General features: G+C 45.2%; 1 protein-coding gene across 1 annotated transcript in view; it reads left to right on the top strand.

The window, feature by feature from the left end:
* The window catches only part of DOCK2 (dedicator of cytokinesis 2), a 367,177-nt gene that overhangs the window by 284,340 nt on the left and 66,411 nt on the right, over nt 1-16,426 (top strand). Inside the window, exons 28-30 of the mRNA XM_006906499.2 lie at nt 2,030-2,128; nt 4,684-4,778; nt 15,433-15,511. Of these exons, the coding sequence (XP_006906561.1) occupies nt 2,030-2,128; nt 4,684-4,778; nt 15,433-15,511 (273 nt within the window). The remainder of the gene's footprint in view (nt 1-2,029; nt 2,129-4,683; nt 4,779-15,432; nt 15,512-16,426) is intronic.

Genomic DNA, 16,426 nt, shown 5'->3' on the forward strand with positions numbered 1-16,426 from the left:
ACTATAGGATTTCTCCTTTCTTGCATCCAACCCGGCCAGAAGGATAAACAAGAATAAAGCCTGTTTCTTGGTTTAAGTGGGACCTGGTTACGTTAGCTATGGTGGCACTCTGTCTGGTGTGAAAGGGACTAGTAATTTCACAAACTCACCGCCACCCTCGGGGGCCCGAGCAGCAGAGAGGATCTGACCGCCGGGATGGCCAAGGCAGTTTGCCCCAGTGCAGAGGCTCCGAGTCCCAATCAGCACAGTGTCAACGCTGCTGCTGCTCCCGAGAGCCCCAGCTTAGCGCTCTCTGCCGGTTTACACATGTTCTGCACATTTGTGGTGTGTGTGGTAGTCACTAGCAGGCAGGGCTGGCTTCCTAGATGTGTGACCTGGCCTGGTGCTCAGATGGCCCGGTGGCTGTCTTGAAATTCTGAATAAATTTTAACAGGGACTCTGCATTTTCATTTCGTCCTGAGCCCTAATTATATAGCTGGCCCTGCTGCCTGGGAAAGCCCACTATCCCCAGCATCCCAGTCGGAAAGAACCTAGAAGCAAATGAGACTCCATCTTTGGGAGCCACTTTTGGGAATGTGAACTTAAGGAACGTGCAATTCCTAAAAGACTTCCTGGGGAGGAATGTGGGAGGGGCTTCCTGGCGACATCAAGGCTGTCCCCCACCACTGTAAACCTGTGATCCGGGAGAATATTTTTTTATTTCATATTTGTCATATATTTTTTAACAGAGAAAGAAGTTGGTGGGGTTTTGGGGGGGGCGTATATGTGTGTATGTGGTTTATTGCTATCGTTGTTGTTTAATATAGTTTGTGATACCCAACCCACTTTTTTGGTTCTAATATAACGTCTCCAGGCCCATGTTTCCGGTGTGCATTATGTCCGACACCCTTTAGTAATGGGGTTCCCTGGAGACACCCCTAATCACACCAAGCAGACCATCTTCCGCAAGCCTCTTCTTGACCGGGCCTCGTGGGACTTCCTTTGGCTAAGACGGCAGCCCCAGTGGAATCCTGCAGGGGACAGTCTTGAGTGGCTTCTCCCCACTGGTAGATTTGTGGTCGGTACTTCCTTTACCAGATTTCCAGAGCAGATCTCCCTAAATGCTGCTAGCAGACACAAGCCCAAACAGAATATGTACCCTGACACAGATTCATAAAATATGGAAGAGAAAAAGCAGAAAAGGGTGTGGCGATGGATTCCGGTGCATGAAGAGATGTGGTCCTTCCTCTTCTGATCCCACAGATCCTTCCAGACCCACCTGCTCACCGAGTCCTTACACTGATTTCCCTCTTGTCTGAATCCCTCTGGCACTTAGTCTGCTTCGCAGATCAAAGGTCTTATACATTTTCCCTCATGGATGTTAATCTTATTTTTCCAACTAGATCTTGAGCATTTGAAGAACGAGCGAGGACGACCTCTCCTTGTCTCTTTTGTCCTCCGTGGCTCTTAACAAGTGCCGGTTTCTGGTAGCTACTGGTTTCTCACTGGTCGATTCATGGTGGTCCAACCACTGATCCCCCTGTAAAGAACTTTAATGCATTCAAGACACTGTAGGGGACATTTGATTCTTCTGATACACCTCTGGGGTAGATATAGGTGGATTATTGTCCCACTTTATAGATGAAACGTATAAAATTATTTACAAGAAAATCAGACTGTCTCCAAGATGTTGTGATAGGCTGGGTCTCCTGACATGAATGTGGTACTTTTCTCTCTGGAGAGGTAATGAATTGGGTCTTGTAGTCTATATCTGGAGCTCCTATGAGAGTCCCAGGCACATAATAGATGTTCGATAAATGCTTTTTGGGTGAATGTGCTGATGATGGCTGAGCCGTAAGGAGAGATCTCTTCATAGGGAAGTTTCATATGCTAATCTGGTGGAGAGTGTAAGTCTCCATACCTGGAGGAGGGGCGTTCTTATACTTACTTGGGTTGGGGTATTTTCCATTCTAAAGTCAAGGAAATGGAGAAGATGAATGTTATGGTCTTCTCTCCACTATTTCATGGCACTTTTCTTTATTTCTTGCAGAGTCACTTTGTGGCATGTATGACGGCTATTTTAAACCAGATGGGTGACCAGCACTATTCCTTCTATATCGAAACCTTTCAGACCAGCTCTGAACTTGTGGTGAGTCTATAAGATGCCAGGGGACAGCATGGAGGAGACAGATCACATTCTCGGTTCTCAAGAGTTTAGGGCAAGAAAGTCTCCGCCATGGGCCTTGAAAACCTGTGCGTCTACGTTTATAAACACGACTGCGTGATTCCCTACTTCTGCTTCCCATTTAGGCTGTATATGTCTTCTGGAACATGTCTTCAGTCCATGTCAGAGATGAGACCAAATGTCTACTCTAAATATGGTTTGACAAATATTTGTTGATGAATCATGGACATTTGGGGGCTTAAAGGCGTGGCTGCAGAAGTCACACAGTCTTGGGTTTGAATCGGGGATTTATCACCAGCTAGCTATGTCACCATGGGCAGGTTAACTTCCCTTAAGCCTCAGTTTCCCCATATGTAAAGTGGGGATGATATTTTTTCGTCACAGGGATGTAAAGAGGTTGAATGAGAGCACAGTGGCTCTCACGCATTAAGTTCCCAGTGAAAGAGAGCTAATATCATATTACGATAACAGACGCAGGAAGGAAGTTGGCCTCTGAGTCCCTTTCTTCCAGCCTCTCAGGACTCATTTGCCGCAGGACTGTCCGCCTGCGGCTCGTGGCCCGTGGGCCTGTACTTCTGCAGCAGAAGATTTCATCAGCAAAGAGCCTGGCCTGGGCTGTCCCAGGGGTAGCGTAGTCCCTTTGCCCTCAGTACGGTCACTTTTGTCCTCGTCTCTTTACAACTACCATATTCAGGGTTCTGCCGCTGTGGCTCACTTTTGACTCTCCTTGGAGGGACCAACGGCACCAGAACTGGACTCACTTCAGAGAGTGACCCATGAAAAAGGACCATTAGGAATCCAATGCGTTACCCTTTCATTCATTCAGTGGAGACACTGTCTCTTCATTGGAGTAGGATGGATAAGAACCTCTTTCTGGACATACAAAGATTAAAAAGAAAGCTAAATAACCCTGGATTTCCGCCTTCCCCCAAGTTCCTTATGTCTTGGGACATGGATATAAATAGGCAGAATTCATCATTTTTGATCCTCGACAGAGAGAAAGATGGGAAGGAAGGTGGAAAAGGGAGTTTTTATTTACTGAACATAACGTAGGTGTGATCACTCTCTTTCATAAGTCCATAATCTTCTTGCTCAAGGCCACACAGCTAGTACACGCGGAGGCAAGATCTGAATCTCTGCTGTAACCCTAACCCCACGCTGCATCTTCTCATTCAGAAGCCAGGTTTTTCCATCTATGAGCCAGAGGCCTTCTCCATTCCCATAGGGAGGGAACGTGCTTGCGATGATATCCACACACCCCCAGATGACATCATGGATGAATAATAATACTTGTCATCATCAGCATGGAGCACTTCATGAGCACTTGTAACGGGCCAGGCTCTGTGCAAATCATCTTCTAGAAAGTATGCACTTGATCCCCAGTTACCCTTTGGGGTAGAAGCTGTCTTCATTCTGCTGGTACAGAAACTGGGATTTAAGTCATTGAGATAATTTTCCGTAGAAGCAAAGATTGCTGGAAAGGAACCATTCTTATTTCCAGAATTTTGAAATTTAGCACGAAGCAGTGATTTTCAAATTATATTTCTCCCAGTCTTACTAACCTCTAACCCCCTGCCCCCAACACACACACACACACACACACACACACACACATACACACACACACACACATACACACACACATACAAACTATAGCTCTTCTACTCTTATCTATTTTATATATTAGGCTCTAGGAAAGATTTTCTTTGAACAAAGAACTCTGCTATCGAAATAATTTGAAAACCACTGGCTTACAGAAAGCACTGAACGGGTTTCCTCTGGATTTTAAATGTTCCCTAAAGCGCACAGGTACAGGCCGTGTGGCTTCGTCTCCTCCAGCTCAGGAGGACCCCAGTGGCAGTGGTTCTGGTTTCTGCTACTTAGACTTGTCTCGAATTTGTGTCTTCCAAAGATGAAGAGAGAACAAGTTTAGTCCACTGCAAAATCCGATGGGCTGTGTCGGGGTCCACTCTGAACCTCTTCAAAGGAGAGGAAGAGAAGCCATCGTGTTTCTTCTAATCAGCCCAGGCGTGTGTCTGTGACACATGGATGAGCTGTGTTTATAGTACTGCTAATTAGACGTTCATTTTAATAAGAATTTGTTCAATGACCTGAGATGCTTTTATATAGTATTTATTATTTCCTTCTCAAACACATATTTAGGAAGATGATTATAAAATTGCCACATCAACGAATATATTCACTTATTTGCTCCCAAAGACAGAATTAATAGTGCTTTATTTTGAGAGTTATTGCATTTCATATTCACGTTTCCCTTATATTTGTGAAACAGTCTCCTGGTAACCAACTTAAGCTTCCATTTAAAAATCCACTGCTATTGGTTTTATTGGATTTACTTAATGAAAGGCTGTGCCCTTTCTCTTTCTGCTCCTCCAAAAAATAATAAAGAAAAAATATAAACAGCCACCGAGATCTGGGCATTTGCAGTCTGTCTCTATAAAACAAGATGACAGGTGTGGTTTGATTTGTTTTGTTTTGTTTTGTTTTTACTCTTTCAGGACTTCTTGATGGAAACATTCATCATGTTCAAGGACCTCATTGGAAAAAACGTGTATCCTGTAGACTGGATGGCCATGAGTATGGTTCAGAACAGGTAAGCTGTCATCTCCTTCCTAACAGCCGTGAGACCCCAGCAGTCACTTTAAGGACACTGGTAGAGAGATAAGGTGGGAACAGTTTCTTCCTGGTGAAAATAAATTGAAGTGTAACTGCTCCTTTCCTTTCTTTCTATTTCTAAACTCCAGGAAACTCTTTACCAATTTCGAACTTTCTTTTTTCTTAATTTTTTTACTCCTCACCCCTGTTTTATATATTGACCTGGCTACTTCCTACCTTCTCCATTCTCCAAATACCAGTTTAAATATCATGCTTTGTTTGTTAAGCCTTCCCTAAACCCTTGAGACAAGAGAGCTTAAAGATGGCCTTATTAAAATTGTATTAATTAATTTTTTTCAAAATAATAAAATATATTCTGTGACATGTGGCAAAATAAATTTTGCAAACATTGGATTAATCAGCTTTGAATAGATTTCTGTACGGCAGGACTTCTCAGAGCCTTTAATATGCTAATGTGATTCTCTGAATTGAGGATTTAGGGGACAGCATTTCACAGATTTGTCCATGGAACCATTTGGTGTACATATATGTGTGGCTCTGTGTGTATACATAATACCTACTAATATCTCATAGAATACCAGCGTAGCTCAAGCGTAGGTCAGATCCCACGTGGCCCAGCAAAATTAGATAAAATGTTGAGCAACTTTAGTCCTTAATGCTCTCTTCAAATAATATTATTTCAACCAAATGAAATTAAAAATCATAATACCCAGCGATATTGTATAATATTCCCTATCTCCTCTCCCGTCTCTCAGTATTTCTCAGATCCCATGGTTTTCACAAGTCTCTCTCGGAACCTTATTCTCAATTCCTGTCCACACACTTCCTTAAAACTAGTCTTCTGGACTATCCTTCCTTTCTCTCTTGCTTTCCTTTGGCATCTTACATCTGGTTTAGGCCCTTCCCATGGAAAGCCCTTCACTCTACACAAACTAGAAGGTTTTTCTCTCTCTGCGATGACCCTTGCTCTATATCTCAAAAGCCAAGAATTGCCTGGCAAAGACAGAAATATCCAGAGAGTGGACGACGGGGGAGAACTGAAGAGGCGAAAGTAGGGTTCTCTTTAGTAGGAGGCAAAGAGGGAAGATTATGAACATTTTTATATATTAATAGTTTTGTGGTTGGGTACAGTCAGAATTTCTATCTCATGTATGATGGCCTCCATTCCTTACTTTTCTGTCCTCTGAAATGCTGCTCTTTTACTACCTGAATTCCTAAATGCATAGCCATGTGACTTGATAAACACATTTGCCCACAGTATTCTTGGGGCCAGCTTTAGGGGCTGGTGATGGACAGGAGAGATTGTCATGGCAGAAAGAAGTATCTGTGTATCAGAGCTCATGATAGGAGGAAGAAAATCAGCCCAGCAACAACATGTCAGAGTTCTCAGTCTGGGCTACCCTCGCTCTGATTCTCCCTCGTCCCATCGCACAGGTGGGAGACTGGCTTTTGCAATGATTAAAGTGTTTGTGGGGAATTAGGCCCAGACCATGTCATGGACCAGAGGCAGGTCCCTCTCTAGCCTTCATGTCAGGGCCAGCTTCCTGGGCATGTAGGCTAAATAGTTGCTTAGGGCTCTGCATGCTAAAGGGCCCTATGCTTGGTTTAATGCCCAGCTGTCGCCATCTAGAAATTCTTAACAATGTTTCAGCAAGGGGACTCGCATTTTCATGATGCACTGAGCTCAGCAAAGTACGTAGCTGCTCATTGCTTATGTCAGTGCTCAGTCACCTTATGATATGGTAGTAGCCAGCTTCTAAACTGCATGTGAATCCTTTCGCTGTCTGCCAGCTGGTCAGTAATGACTTGGGGTTCTGCCAAATTACATGACTTGCCCTATACTTTAAATACTTCCAACCATCCACTGTGATCTACGATTACATACATCTATGACTTTGCATAAGCTATGACTCTCCTCCCTTTTAGACCAAACTCCACAGGAAAGCATCATTGAAATTCTTGACTGTGTAATTTCTCCTCTGTAGATCCTTCTAGGAACACGTGGTGGGAGAATGTATTCCCTCCGTGTTTCCATACATGATACATCATGGCGCTTACTCCACTGTATCATAATTACTTCTCTATGCGACTGCTTCTACCTCTAGAGACTGGGCTTCTTGAGGGCAAGCACTCTGTCCAATTTGTCTCTGTGTTTCCAGCTCTTAGCACAGAGCCTGACATTCATAAATATGTATAATGAGTCCATGTATCCAGTGGGTACTTATTGATTAGGATTTTTAAAGAAATTCAATTCAAATTTGCCTAAGCAAAAGGAGAATTTATTGGCTCAGACAACTGAAAGATGCCAGAGTTATGGCTTCAGGCGTGGGTATATCTACATGCTGAAACGGCGCTGTAGGAAATCTGGGTCTCTACCTCTGCTCCCTTCTCTGTCAGCTTCATTCTCAGGCACATGCTCTCTTTGTGGTGGGGGAAGTGGGATCTAGAAGTTCCAGGTACACATCTTGTTGGATTTGCGACCGCAATAGAAAGAAAAAGCCTCTTCTTTAATAGGTGCAGCAAAAGCCCCAGGTTAATCTTCAAAGGGCTGCCTTGGGCTACATGCCTGTCATAAACCTCTGTGGCCGGGAGAATGAAATATGCTATCACATGACCTACCTTTAGAACTGGGGCGATGGTTAGTTCTACCCAAACCACAAGGTCTGGGAGCAAAAGGGGAGGTAGGGGAATCATTCTTCAAGAAAAAGCTTAGCGTTACTTTCAGAAAGAGGAATAGATGATGGATAGGCAAATCAATGCACAGACCTCCACCACTGATAGAGGGTCAGGGAGACAGGAGCCCAGAGAGGCTGGAGCCCCGAGTAGGCCAGCCTCCACTTTTGAGTTGTCTACACAGTCATCTTGGAGGAAACACATGGAAGAGCTTTGGAGAAATGTCCCCTCCTGAAATCCCAGCTAGCTGTGGACTTTAGTCTTTCAGCGGGGGGCAAGCCCCCAGAGGTGATAGAATAATCCTTGTTTCTTTATACCTAGCAAATTAGAATATAATTTTCTAAGGGACCTAAGAAAGCATTGTCTCCAAAACAGAACGACATGTGTCTCTTAAGAATCAGCTAAGTACTTATATCCCGACATTAAAAAAAAAGAAAAAAACTAATTTGGACTCAGAAACACAGCCTGAGTTTCAAACTTCTTAGTTCTGTCACCTTCTCTTTCTTAAGAAGTCATTTAACCTCTTGGACTCTCCTTCGCACAGTGCTGGTATCTCATGTGACTGTTCGGTCATTTGAACGCACCGAATGGGAAGCATTGCCATCTCCAGGTGCAGACAACAAACTTAGCCTTGGGCTAGAGGAGCATGTGCCTAATGTCGACCAGAAAAGATGGTGTTTTTCTCCTTACAGGCACATAGATTAGTTGGTAGATTTCCTTCATCTTCAGGCCACTGTGATCCCTTATATTTATGGAGCACTTGAAATTTTCTCACTGTTTTTGTAATTTGTATAATGTTATAATAGCTACTGTGAATGCTTTACATGTATGAGCTTATTTAATCTTTACAACAACTTTATGTTTTAGAACTACTATAATCCATATTTTATATATGAAGAAACTGAGATACAGGATAGATGAGTAACTCACTCAGTGTTGTACTTCTAATAATAAACAGAGAAGCCATGCAATCAGAGCCCATGCTTTTAATGTCTCCTGCTTTATCCTATAAAACAGTGGGGCTTGTATTAAGTGCATTATACAAATGTGCCAACTGCATACTTATTGGGTCAGATAACTGAAAAGGGCCCAAAGAAGTAACTTGCCCAAGATCGTGCAGCTGGTAAGTGAAAGATTTCAAGATAAATTGGACAAATAGAACATGCACCAGATCAGTATTCCCTAAATCACCATTTTCAAAATTATGTCAGCCTAAGCACCATTCATTCGTGTGGCCAAGGCAAACTCCATATGTTAGTTAGTCTGTATAATAAGACTTTTTCCCTCCCTTCCTTCTTTCTTTCTTTCTCTCCTATTTACCTATTGTTGTAATTTATCTGTTTTTGTGATTTCTCTCTTACCATTTATGAGTTACGTATGTATGTATCAGTCATGTATAATCTATCTGCTTGTTGGAGGAGGGAATGGCGTTTTCCAGATTGGACTGTTTCCTCAGTCGTGTGTGGTTTGTTGTTGCAGATAAAGTGACATGTCTGCTGCAAGAAATATTGTCTGTTAGAGCACTTTTCTTTTTTGGTAAGATACAGCATTAGTAAGATCTGATTTACATGACGTGGTTCATTTTGAAATGATCAAGCTTTTTAATATTGTAAATTAACAAAATTATGCCTAAGGACCTCTTTTCTCTTTCATCTGCACCTCGATTGGAAAACCCATTTGGGGATTTATACATATTCCTGAAACCTCTCTAAATAGAATCAACCAACACACGTTTATAGAGCATCCTGGGCATCCACGACTCCAGGAAGTGAAAAGACCCATTTACTCCGTGGTCCCAGAGGCAGTCTAAGTAGGTGAGACAGCGAACATGGCCAGGTTGCTATGACCAACTGCTGCGGTCACTGTAGTAAGTTCAGAACACACGGAGTGTCGAGAGAAGTTAGGATTTACCACTGGCAGGGTTCAAATTACACCTCCACCATTTAACAGTTATGTGACCTTGGACAAAGTTACTTAATCACTCTGACTCATTTTTTCTCACGAGTAAATGGGGCTGATAATTGTATCTATCACAACGAATGTGTGTGAGGACCAAAACGAAATGACGTAATATATATTAAGCTGTTAGAACAATGTTTGGCCCATAGCAAGCATTTCGTAAGTGTTAGGTGTTATTTATATTTTCTCATCCCTATGGTCTGGAAATATCCCAAATAGTTGACAAAAGGGGTCACTCTGGGCCGGGTCTTGTCTACCTTTATCAGTGGCATATTTCAAGGTCTAACATGGTCTTAAGTACATAATAGGCTTATGGTAGGGTCACAGTAGTTGACCTTAGGAAGTTGACCGGAGCAGTTCCCAGCGATCCTCTGGTAGCTCCATCAGTGTGCTGGGGAATCGCTGGCACGCGGCCCCTTCCTCCTGCCTGCGCTGATCTGCAGCACTGCTCCGTTCGTAGACCCCTCCTCCTCTAATCCCTGTGGGTTCTTCAGCCAGTACAGCACACCTAATCCTGACGTCCGGCTAGTCACAGGGTTCCAGACTCCGGGAGCCTGCTGCATCCCTAACTGGAATCCCAGATCTCACAAGCAGCACTTGGGGTGAGCCGTGCCCGGACATAAGCTGGAATCTGCTGATTCACTCTAACATCTTGGTGCCTGGAGCTTTTGTGTGTCATGAGAGAAGCAGCCCAAAGGTCTGGGAGAATGGATTTCTCCTGCCTCGAGGGGAGGAGTAAGAACTCCCCTCACCTGGCCAGCTTTTTTATTTCCATCTTCGAGTTTGGATGAGTAGAACCCCGTGAACATGCCACGAGCCACAGCAGTGAGGCCAGTGGGATTCAGAGAGGCCCTCCGCCCCCTGGGGCATTCTCACCAGAAGAGGCACGCTCGCGTCCTCTTCCCTCCTTCATTTGTGTCACACGCGCTATGGGTGCAGGTTGGTTGTCACATTGGAGTGTTTTCAGCCTTGGATCCTCCGGCCTCAGAGCTACAGGGTGGCCAGGCAGTTAAGGACAGGAACCCCTGACGTTATTGAGGACTTGTAGATGCTGAGGCTTGAGCCACCGGCTTCATACACTGCATCTCATTTCATCTTCACCTCTGGCTCATCCTCCCTGTGGGGCAGTTGAGATCAGTCAGCCGGCTCCAGGCCACAGCACAGAAGACTGGCAGGGTGGGAATGTGACCCATGATAGGCTTGCTCCAGCACCTGCTGGAGTCTGGGGCACCTTCCACTCCTGCATCCAGCCCAAGGACTAGTGCGTGTGATGTGTTGAGGCTTACCCTGGAGACAGAACACTCTTGACCAACTCCAGTAACGAGGGTTTGTCTGCCGCACGGGAAGTAGGAACCTGGGGAGCCAGTCCAGCGGCTGCAGTGGGGCTTCGTGGGCAGCGGTTTTCGGGATACCGGCCTCGGGGTTGGCTTCTCTTCCTGCCAGCTTCCTCCTACTCACAGCAGCTGACTTCTCCTGCACATGGCTTCTGCTTTCTCACAGAATCATCTGCTCGTGGCTTCCGCTCAGGGCCCAGGTTCACTGCATTCTCCCTGGTAGTCCTGCTTTTGGACCACCTAAAGGGATTTGATCTACCCCCCTCCAGGCTGGGTGAAACCAGAAGATCACACGCAGGCTGCTGGCGCTCCGTGGAAGACTTCCTGGGTCAAGCGTCCGCCCTGCGCCCATTCAGCTGTGGGCAGCAGCAGGCTGATGGGGACAGAGTGTGAAGGGGCTCCGTGCATGGTGGGCGTGAGCACGAGCATGCCCAGTGCCCAAGACCATGCACGCTGGCCTCGGGGAGCCAGTATACCTTTCTGGTTAGTTGCAAAGGCTTTAGAAAAAGGCAGACCTGAGATTGGATCTGGACCCTGCTGCTTTTTAGCTGTATGAATGTGGAGACATTATTCGATATTTCCAGTGCTCAGTTTCCTCTTCTGTGGATGTAACAATAGCACCGGCCTCAGTTTGTAGAATTAAATGAAATAATGTCTACAGAGCACTTAGCACAGGGTCTATGAATGATAACTATGATACTTCCGTTGTCGCTGTTAATAAAGTGAGCTTACAACTTGCGTTGAACAGGATTACAGAGATTTCCTTGTGGACAGACTAGCATGGTGCTTAAATACTGAGGATGTCTTTATTTAAATCATGGTTCTGCATGTACTGGCTGGGTTTTGGGGGAAATTACCTAAATTCACATCTCTAAAATGGAAACAATATCTAACTCAGGAAGCTAGTATGAGAATTAAAAAAGAAAAAAAGAAAGAATTCAAGCAAAGTACTGAGCACAGAGCCTGGCACGTCCTTGTCCTCAGTCACTGTGACTGTGATCGTTATCAACCCTCAAAGAGCCTGCTACACTTCCTAGATGAGATGCAGGAAATGTCAGATGAGATCTGATCATGAACTTTGTTTTCAACAATTCAAGTTCATTGCTGAAAGTAACAGAAAGAGTTGAAAGGATTTTCATTCTAACCCACCTCACCATGTTAGTGCTTAGGCCTTAAGTACAGTTACTTTTTTTTTAGAAAAAGGAGGAAAAAGAGAAGACAAAAGACCTACTTTTCCAAAACCAAACCTGGGAAACCAAAGTTAAGCGATGTTCTGATTCCCAGAGGGCGGCTGCGGAAGAATCCAGAGAGAGAGAGGAAACTTGATTCACTGTCCCTCACCCCATCTGCCCCACCAATCTCCCCCATCAGCATAGGCAGCCGATCAGCTTCTGGTTAATGCACTGGCCTTTGAGAGCTGGAGACAGGTTTGGGCCAACAATCAAAATAATGACTGTTTCTGAAACTACTGATAGCTTTGTTGCTGCTGAGGACATGCAAACCCCTCATGTTGGCATCGCATTAGAATCCAAAATGTTTGTACATAACATGACAGCCACTCACTGCATGTCTGTCTGGGCATCAGATACTCATCTTTAAGGGAAATGTGTAAACGTTTCTTCAAAAGCATATTAGCAAATGGCAGAAGAGCAAAAGTAAAGAAATCTCACTTTTTGGCAGACATAGGGTACCGGATTTTGTGGGACTTTTACTTCCTATTTTCACATGGTCCTGCCTGCCTCAGGTTGCTCCCTGTCCTCTGACCGCTCATTTTGCCATCAGTCCCTGCCTGTGGAAGAAGAACGAGGTGACCCAGAGGGGTCCGAAGTGGCCACAGCTGCCACGTTACTGTCGTCACCATGTATCAGGCACCGTGCTCAGCACTTACCCTGCATCTGTCATTAAACCCAGTAGCAACTCTATAAAAGGGGTTGCGTTGCTGCCGTTTCACAAGCAAGGAAACTGAGGCATGAAAGGTGATATTAACATGCCCCAAACCCACGCAGAGGGGAAGTGGCAAGGCCAGAATCACTTCTAGTTGAGCAGCGCGCGCGTGTGTGTGTGTGCGTGTGTGTACAAATCTCGTGATCTCAATACCAGATGCATTGCCTTCTTTGTTCAACAAACATTTAAGTGTTTAATGAACACCTAGCCCTGAGTTCCTCACAAGCAATGTCTGATACAGCAGATGCTGTAGGTGCCCTGCCCAAACTCCTGGCCCATCTGAAAAATACTTGCAGCTTTGGTGGGCATTTCCCATGCATCCTGAGGGCTTTCTCCTTATTTCATTCTCTGGGCTTTCTCTGGCTGCAGGATGGCACTCAACTCCCCTGCAGCGCAGGCCAAAATTTCTAGGGGCTTAATGTCCATGTAAGAGCAACTTTCAGCCTGTGAGGGGCTGGCATTAATGGATAAAGAGCTCAGCTTCCTCACCATCTGGGAGGGGGCACCTCTGATGTGCAGGTGTGTCATGTACCAGGGGTCCCCAAACCCTGGACCACAGACTGGTACTGGTCCATGGCCTGTTAGGAAGTGGGCCACACATCAGGAGGTGAGTGAGCAAAGCTTTATCTGTATTTGCAGCCACTCCCCAGTGCTGGCATCACAGCCTCAGCTCCACCCCAGATCCTCAGGCATTAGATTCTCAGAAGCATGGGTCCCTGGTGCCAAAAAGCTTGGGGACCTCTGTTCTATAGTCTCTCAGAGGTTCCTCAGCAGAATTGAGTCCCAGTTATTACCCAAAGCAATCATCTTCAAATAAACACTTTCTTTCCTGGCTTCCCATTGAGTCTCGGGTAGGCTAAATAGGTATTCTTCCTGGATCAGCTGCTCAATAGAGAAATTATTGATTGTCCATTGTTAATAAAAAATTAGAGACAATGGTACAGGTAAGATCGATCATCTCCCTCTAAGATTTTACAAACGTATGTGCACGCGCACACACACACACACACACGTGCACACACACTTATCTCCCTCTAAGATTTTACAAACGTATGCGCACGCGCGCGCACACACACACACACACACACACAATGGAGACTTGGCCACAGTTGGGCATGTAGCAGTTGGAAGGTGACTATAGGCATCCAGGAGAGAAATGATAGTGACTCGGTTCAGATCAGTGACAGTAGCAAATTCTGGATGATTTGAAAGTATTGTTAAGAGGTTTTACTGATTGGCTCAGGGTAGGATGTGAGAAAAAGAGAAAAGTCAAGGATGCTACCGAGGTTTTTCCCCGCTTGGGCAACTGGAAGAATGGAGTTGTCTTTAATTATATGGGAAGACCACAGAAAGAGGGCAGGTAATGGCAGGTGAGTTTTTGACGAGTATGTGTGAGATGCCTGTTAGCAGAGAGCTGGAATGCAAGCTGGAGCTCAGGGAGCGGCCAGGAAGGAAGATATATAAACCTGGGAGTCAAAGGCATGTGGACTGGAGAGTAGATGAGATCATGGAGGGAATCTCTGATTTCAAGGTAAGTATAGTCTAGTGGAGGAGACACATTACTGGGCCAGACAAATCATCCTAGACCGTGATGAATGAAGAGTTGCAATGTATCATTTGGGGGACACAAAAATTCAGCAGACCTTGCCCTAGAGAGATTAGAAGGAGAGGGGTATTCTATACAAAGAAAGAACAAAGCTATATACTCAGAAAACAACCAGAAGCACAGGGTGATAGTGAGAAATGAGTCTGGGAAAGATCGGGGTCCAATCATGGAGGGCATTGACCTGGGTGATTGACATGACTGGAGCTGTCCTGTAGGGTCAGGTGCTCTTGAGATGGAGGGGACAAGACAGAGGAGGCTGCAAGACCAGTCTGTAGGGCTTGGCAGGAGGAGCGAGAGGAAGAGATGGATGGGAAGACTTTTAAGAAGAAACACAATTGATAACAAGTACCAAAATGTTAAACGTGCATAACATTTGATCAGTATTACCACTTTGAAGAGAAGACTGGGGAAGATGTATTATATATATGAGGTGCAAAGTGTACAGAGTAATCACTGAAACACTGCTCGTAACAAATAAAAACTGTGAAACAACATAAAGGTTTATCAATAAAAGACTCATTAAATAAACTGTGATGCATCCATACATTGGAATGCTTTTCAGTGATTAGAAGGGATGATGTACATCTGAGTTCATTGGCATGAAAGGCACACACAGTATATTGTTGAGTAAAAAAGACAGGCTATGAAACAGAATTTATCATTCACCCCATTTATCAAAATGGTACCTGTAAAATATTGTTCGTACATATACATCTAGGGAGAACTTTGAAATTATGTTCTTCAAAATGTCGATGATGGTTGTCCCCGGATGGTAGGATTTGGTGGTGTGGTTTTTGTTCATTTGCTTAAGGAGGGGGCAGTTTCTCTTCCTATCTTTGTGGATGGCATGAGTTTTCTGCCATAAGCATGTAATGGTTTAAACAAAAGACAATACAAATTTTCTAAAGGAAGTTAAACAGATGGTCCTCGTGTTCTTGCAAGGCAAACGTGCTCCCAGGTCTACGGTGTGAGCAGGTGTTAAGGTGGGTCAGATGACCTCTCCCTTGGGTTTTTGGGACCCTCACTGAGGGATCTTTGGTCTGGAGCATGGGGGAGGGGAGGGGTCCCTGAGGGAGCATGCTCAGATGGCATGGTGAACTTCTGTCCTCTTGCAGGGTCTTCCTGAGAGCTATCAACAAGTTTGCAGAAATCATGAATCAGAAGTTCCTGGAACACACAAACTTTGAGTTCCAGGTGAGTAGAAAGCACCCGAGGTGGCTCGGGTGCCCCGGCAAGGCTGCTCCGGCATCTTGGGCTGATCGTTCCTCAGAGCACACACAGGTCTGCCAGTGTCTCTGGAGGCTTCCTCTGGGGGATGTGGGCAGGGAGGGAATTACTCAGGGTTTGGAACCGGGCCCTTGATTGAATAGTCATTAATGAGCAGATGAGCAGCATATGCAAATGTGGCTGTATAATGGATCTTGTGCTAAAGAGGAGACTTACTTCATTCATTCATTGTCAGAGTGGGTGCCACCTTTTAAAAATGGATTACATTTTCTTACTGTTCTATTCACTGGAGCCTAGAGAAGCAGCCGCTCATAGACACTGAAAAATAAAGCTCTCAAGTACATCTCTGTGACTTCCTGATTCCTCCAGAAGTCACTTTCTGTGCTCAGACAAGACATGGGGCCCTGTGAGCTGGGGAGGGCGGCCTCAAAGCATTTTCCTGGGACAAGCAGAGTGATGTATCTGCTTCAGACCCAGGCAAGAAGAACCCATTCTTCGACACCCTGTGGAAAAGTGCAGGTTGCTACCTCCTGCTGGAAATATGAGAGAAGGCCCCCCAAAGGGGATACCCCTATGAAGTCCCTGATCCCCAGGATCTCTGTAGTGCAAGCACAGGGGGTAGCCAGTGAACTGCGGTGACGGCATTTTCGGCCTGCCCATCTGGGATGTCCAGTCCCTACCTGGGCCTTGGCCTCTGCCAGCTGAGCAACCTCTGGAAAGGCCTGGACTGTGTCTGTGTCTCAGTTGGTTCAGCTGTAAAATGCTCACAACATCTCCCCTTTCTACTTCATCGGGTTTTTCCAGAACTGGGATGTGCCAAGGCGCTTGCCATGGGAACTCACTCGTATGGTCCGGCCAGTTTCCTTTCAAATTGTTCTTCCT

Source organism: Pteropus alecto, unplaced genomic scaffold (assembly GCF_000325575.1).
Source record: "Pteropus alecto unplaced genomic scaffold, ASM32557v1 scaffold40, whole genome shotgun sequence".
Taxonomy (NCBI): domain Eukaryota; kingdom Metazoa; phylum Chordata; class Mammalia; order Chiroptera; family Pteropodidae; genus Pteropus; species Pteropus alecto.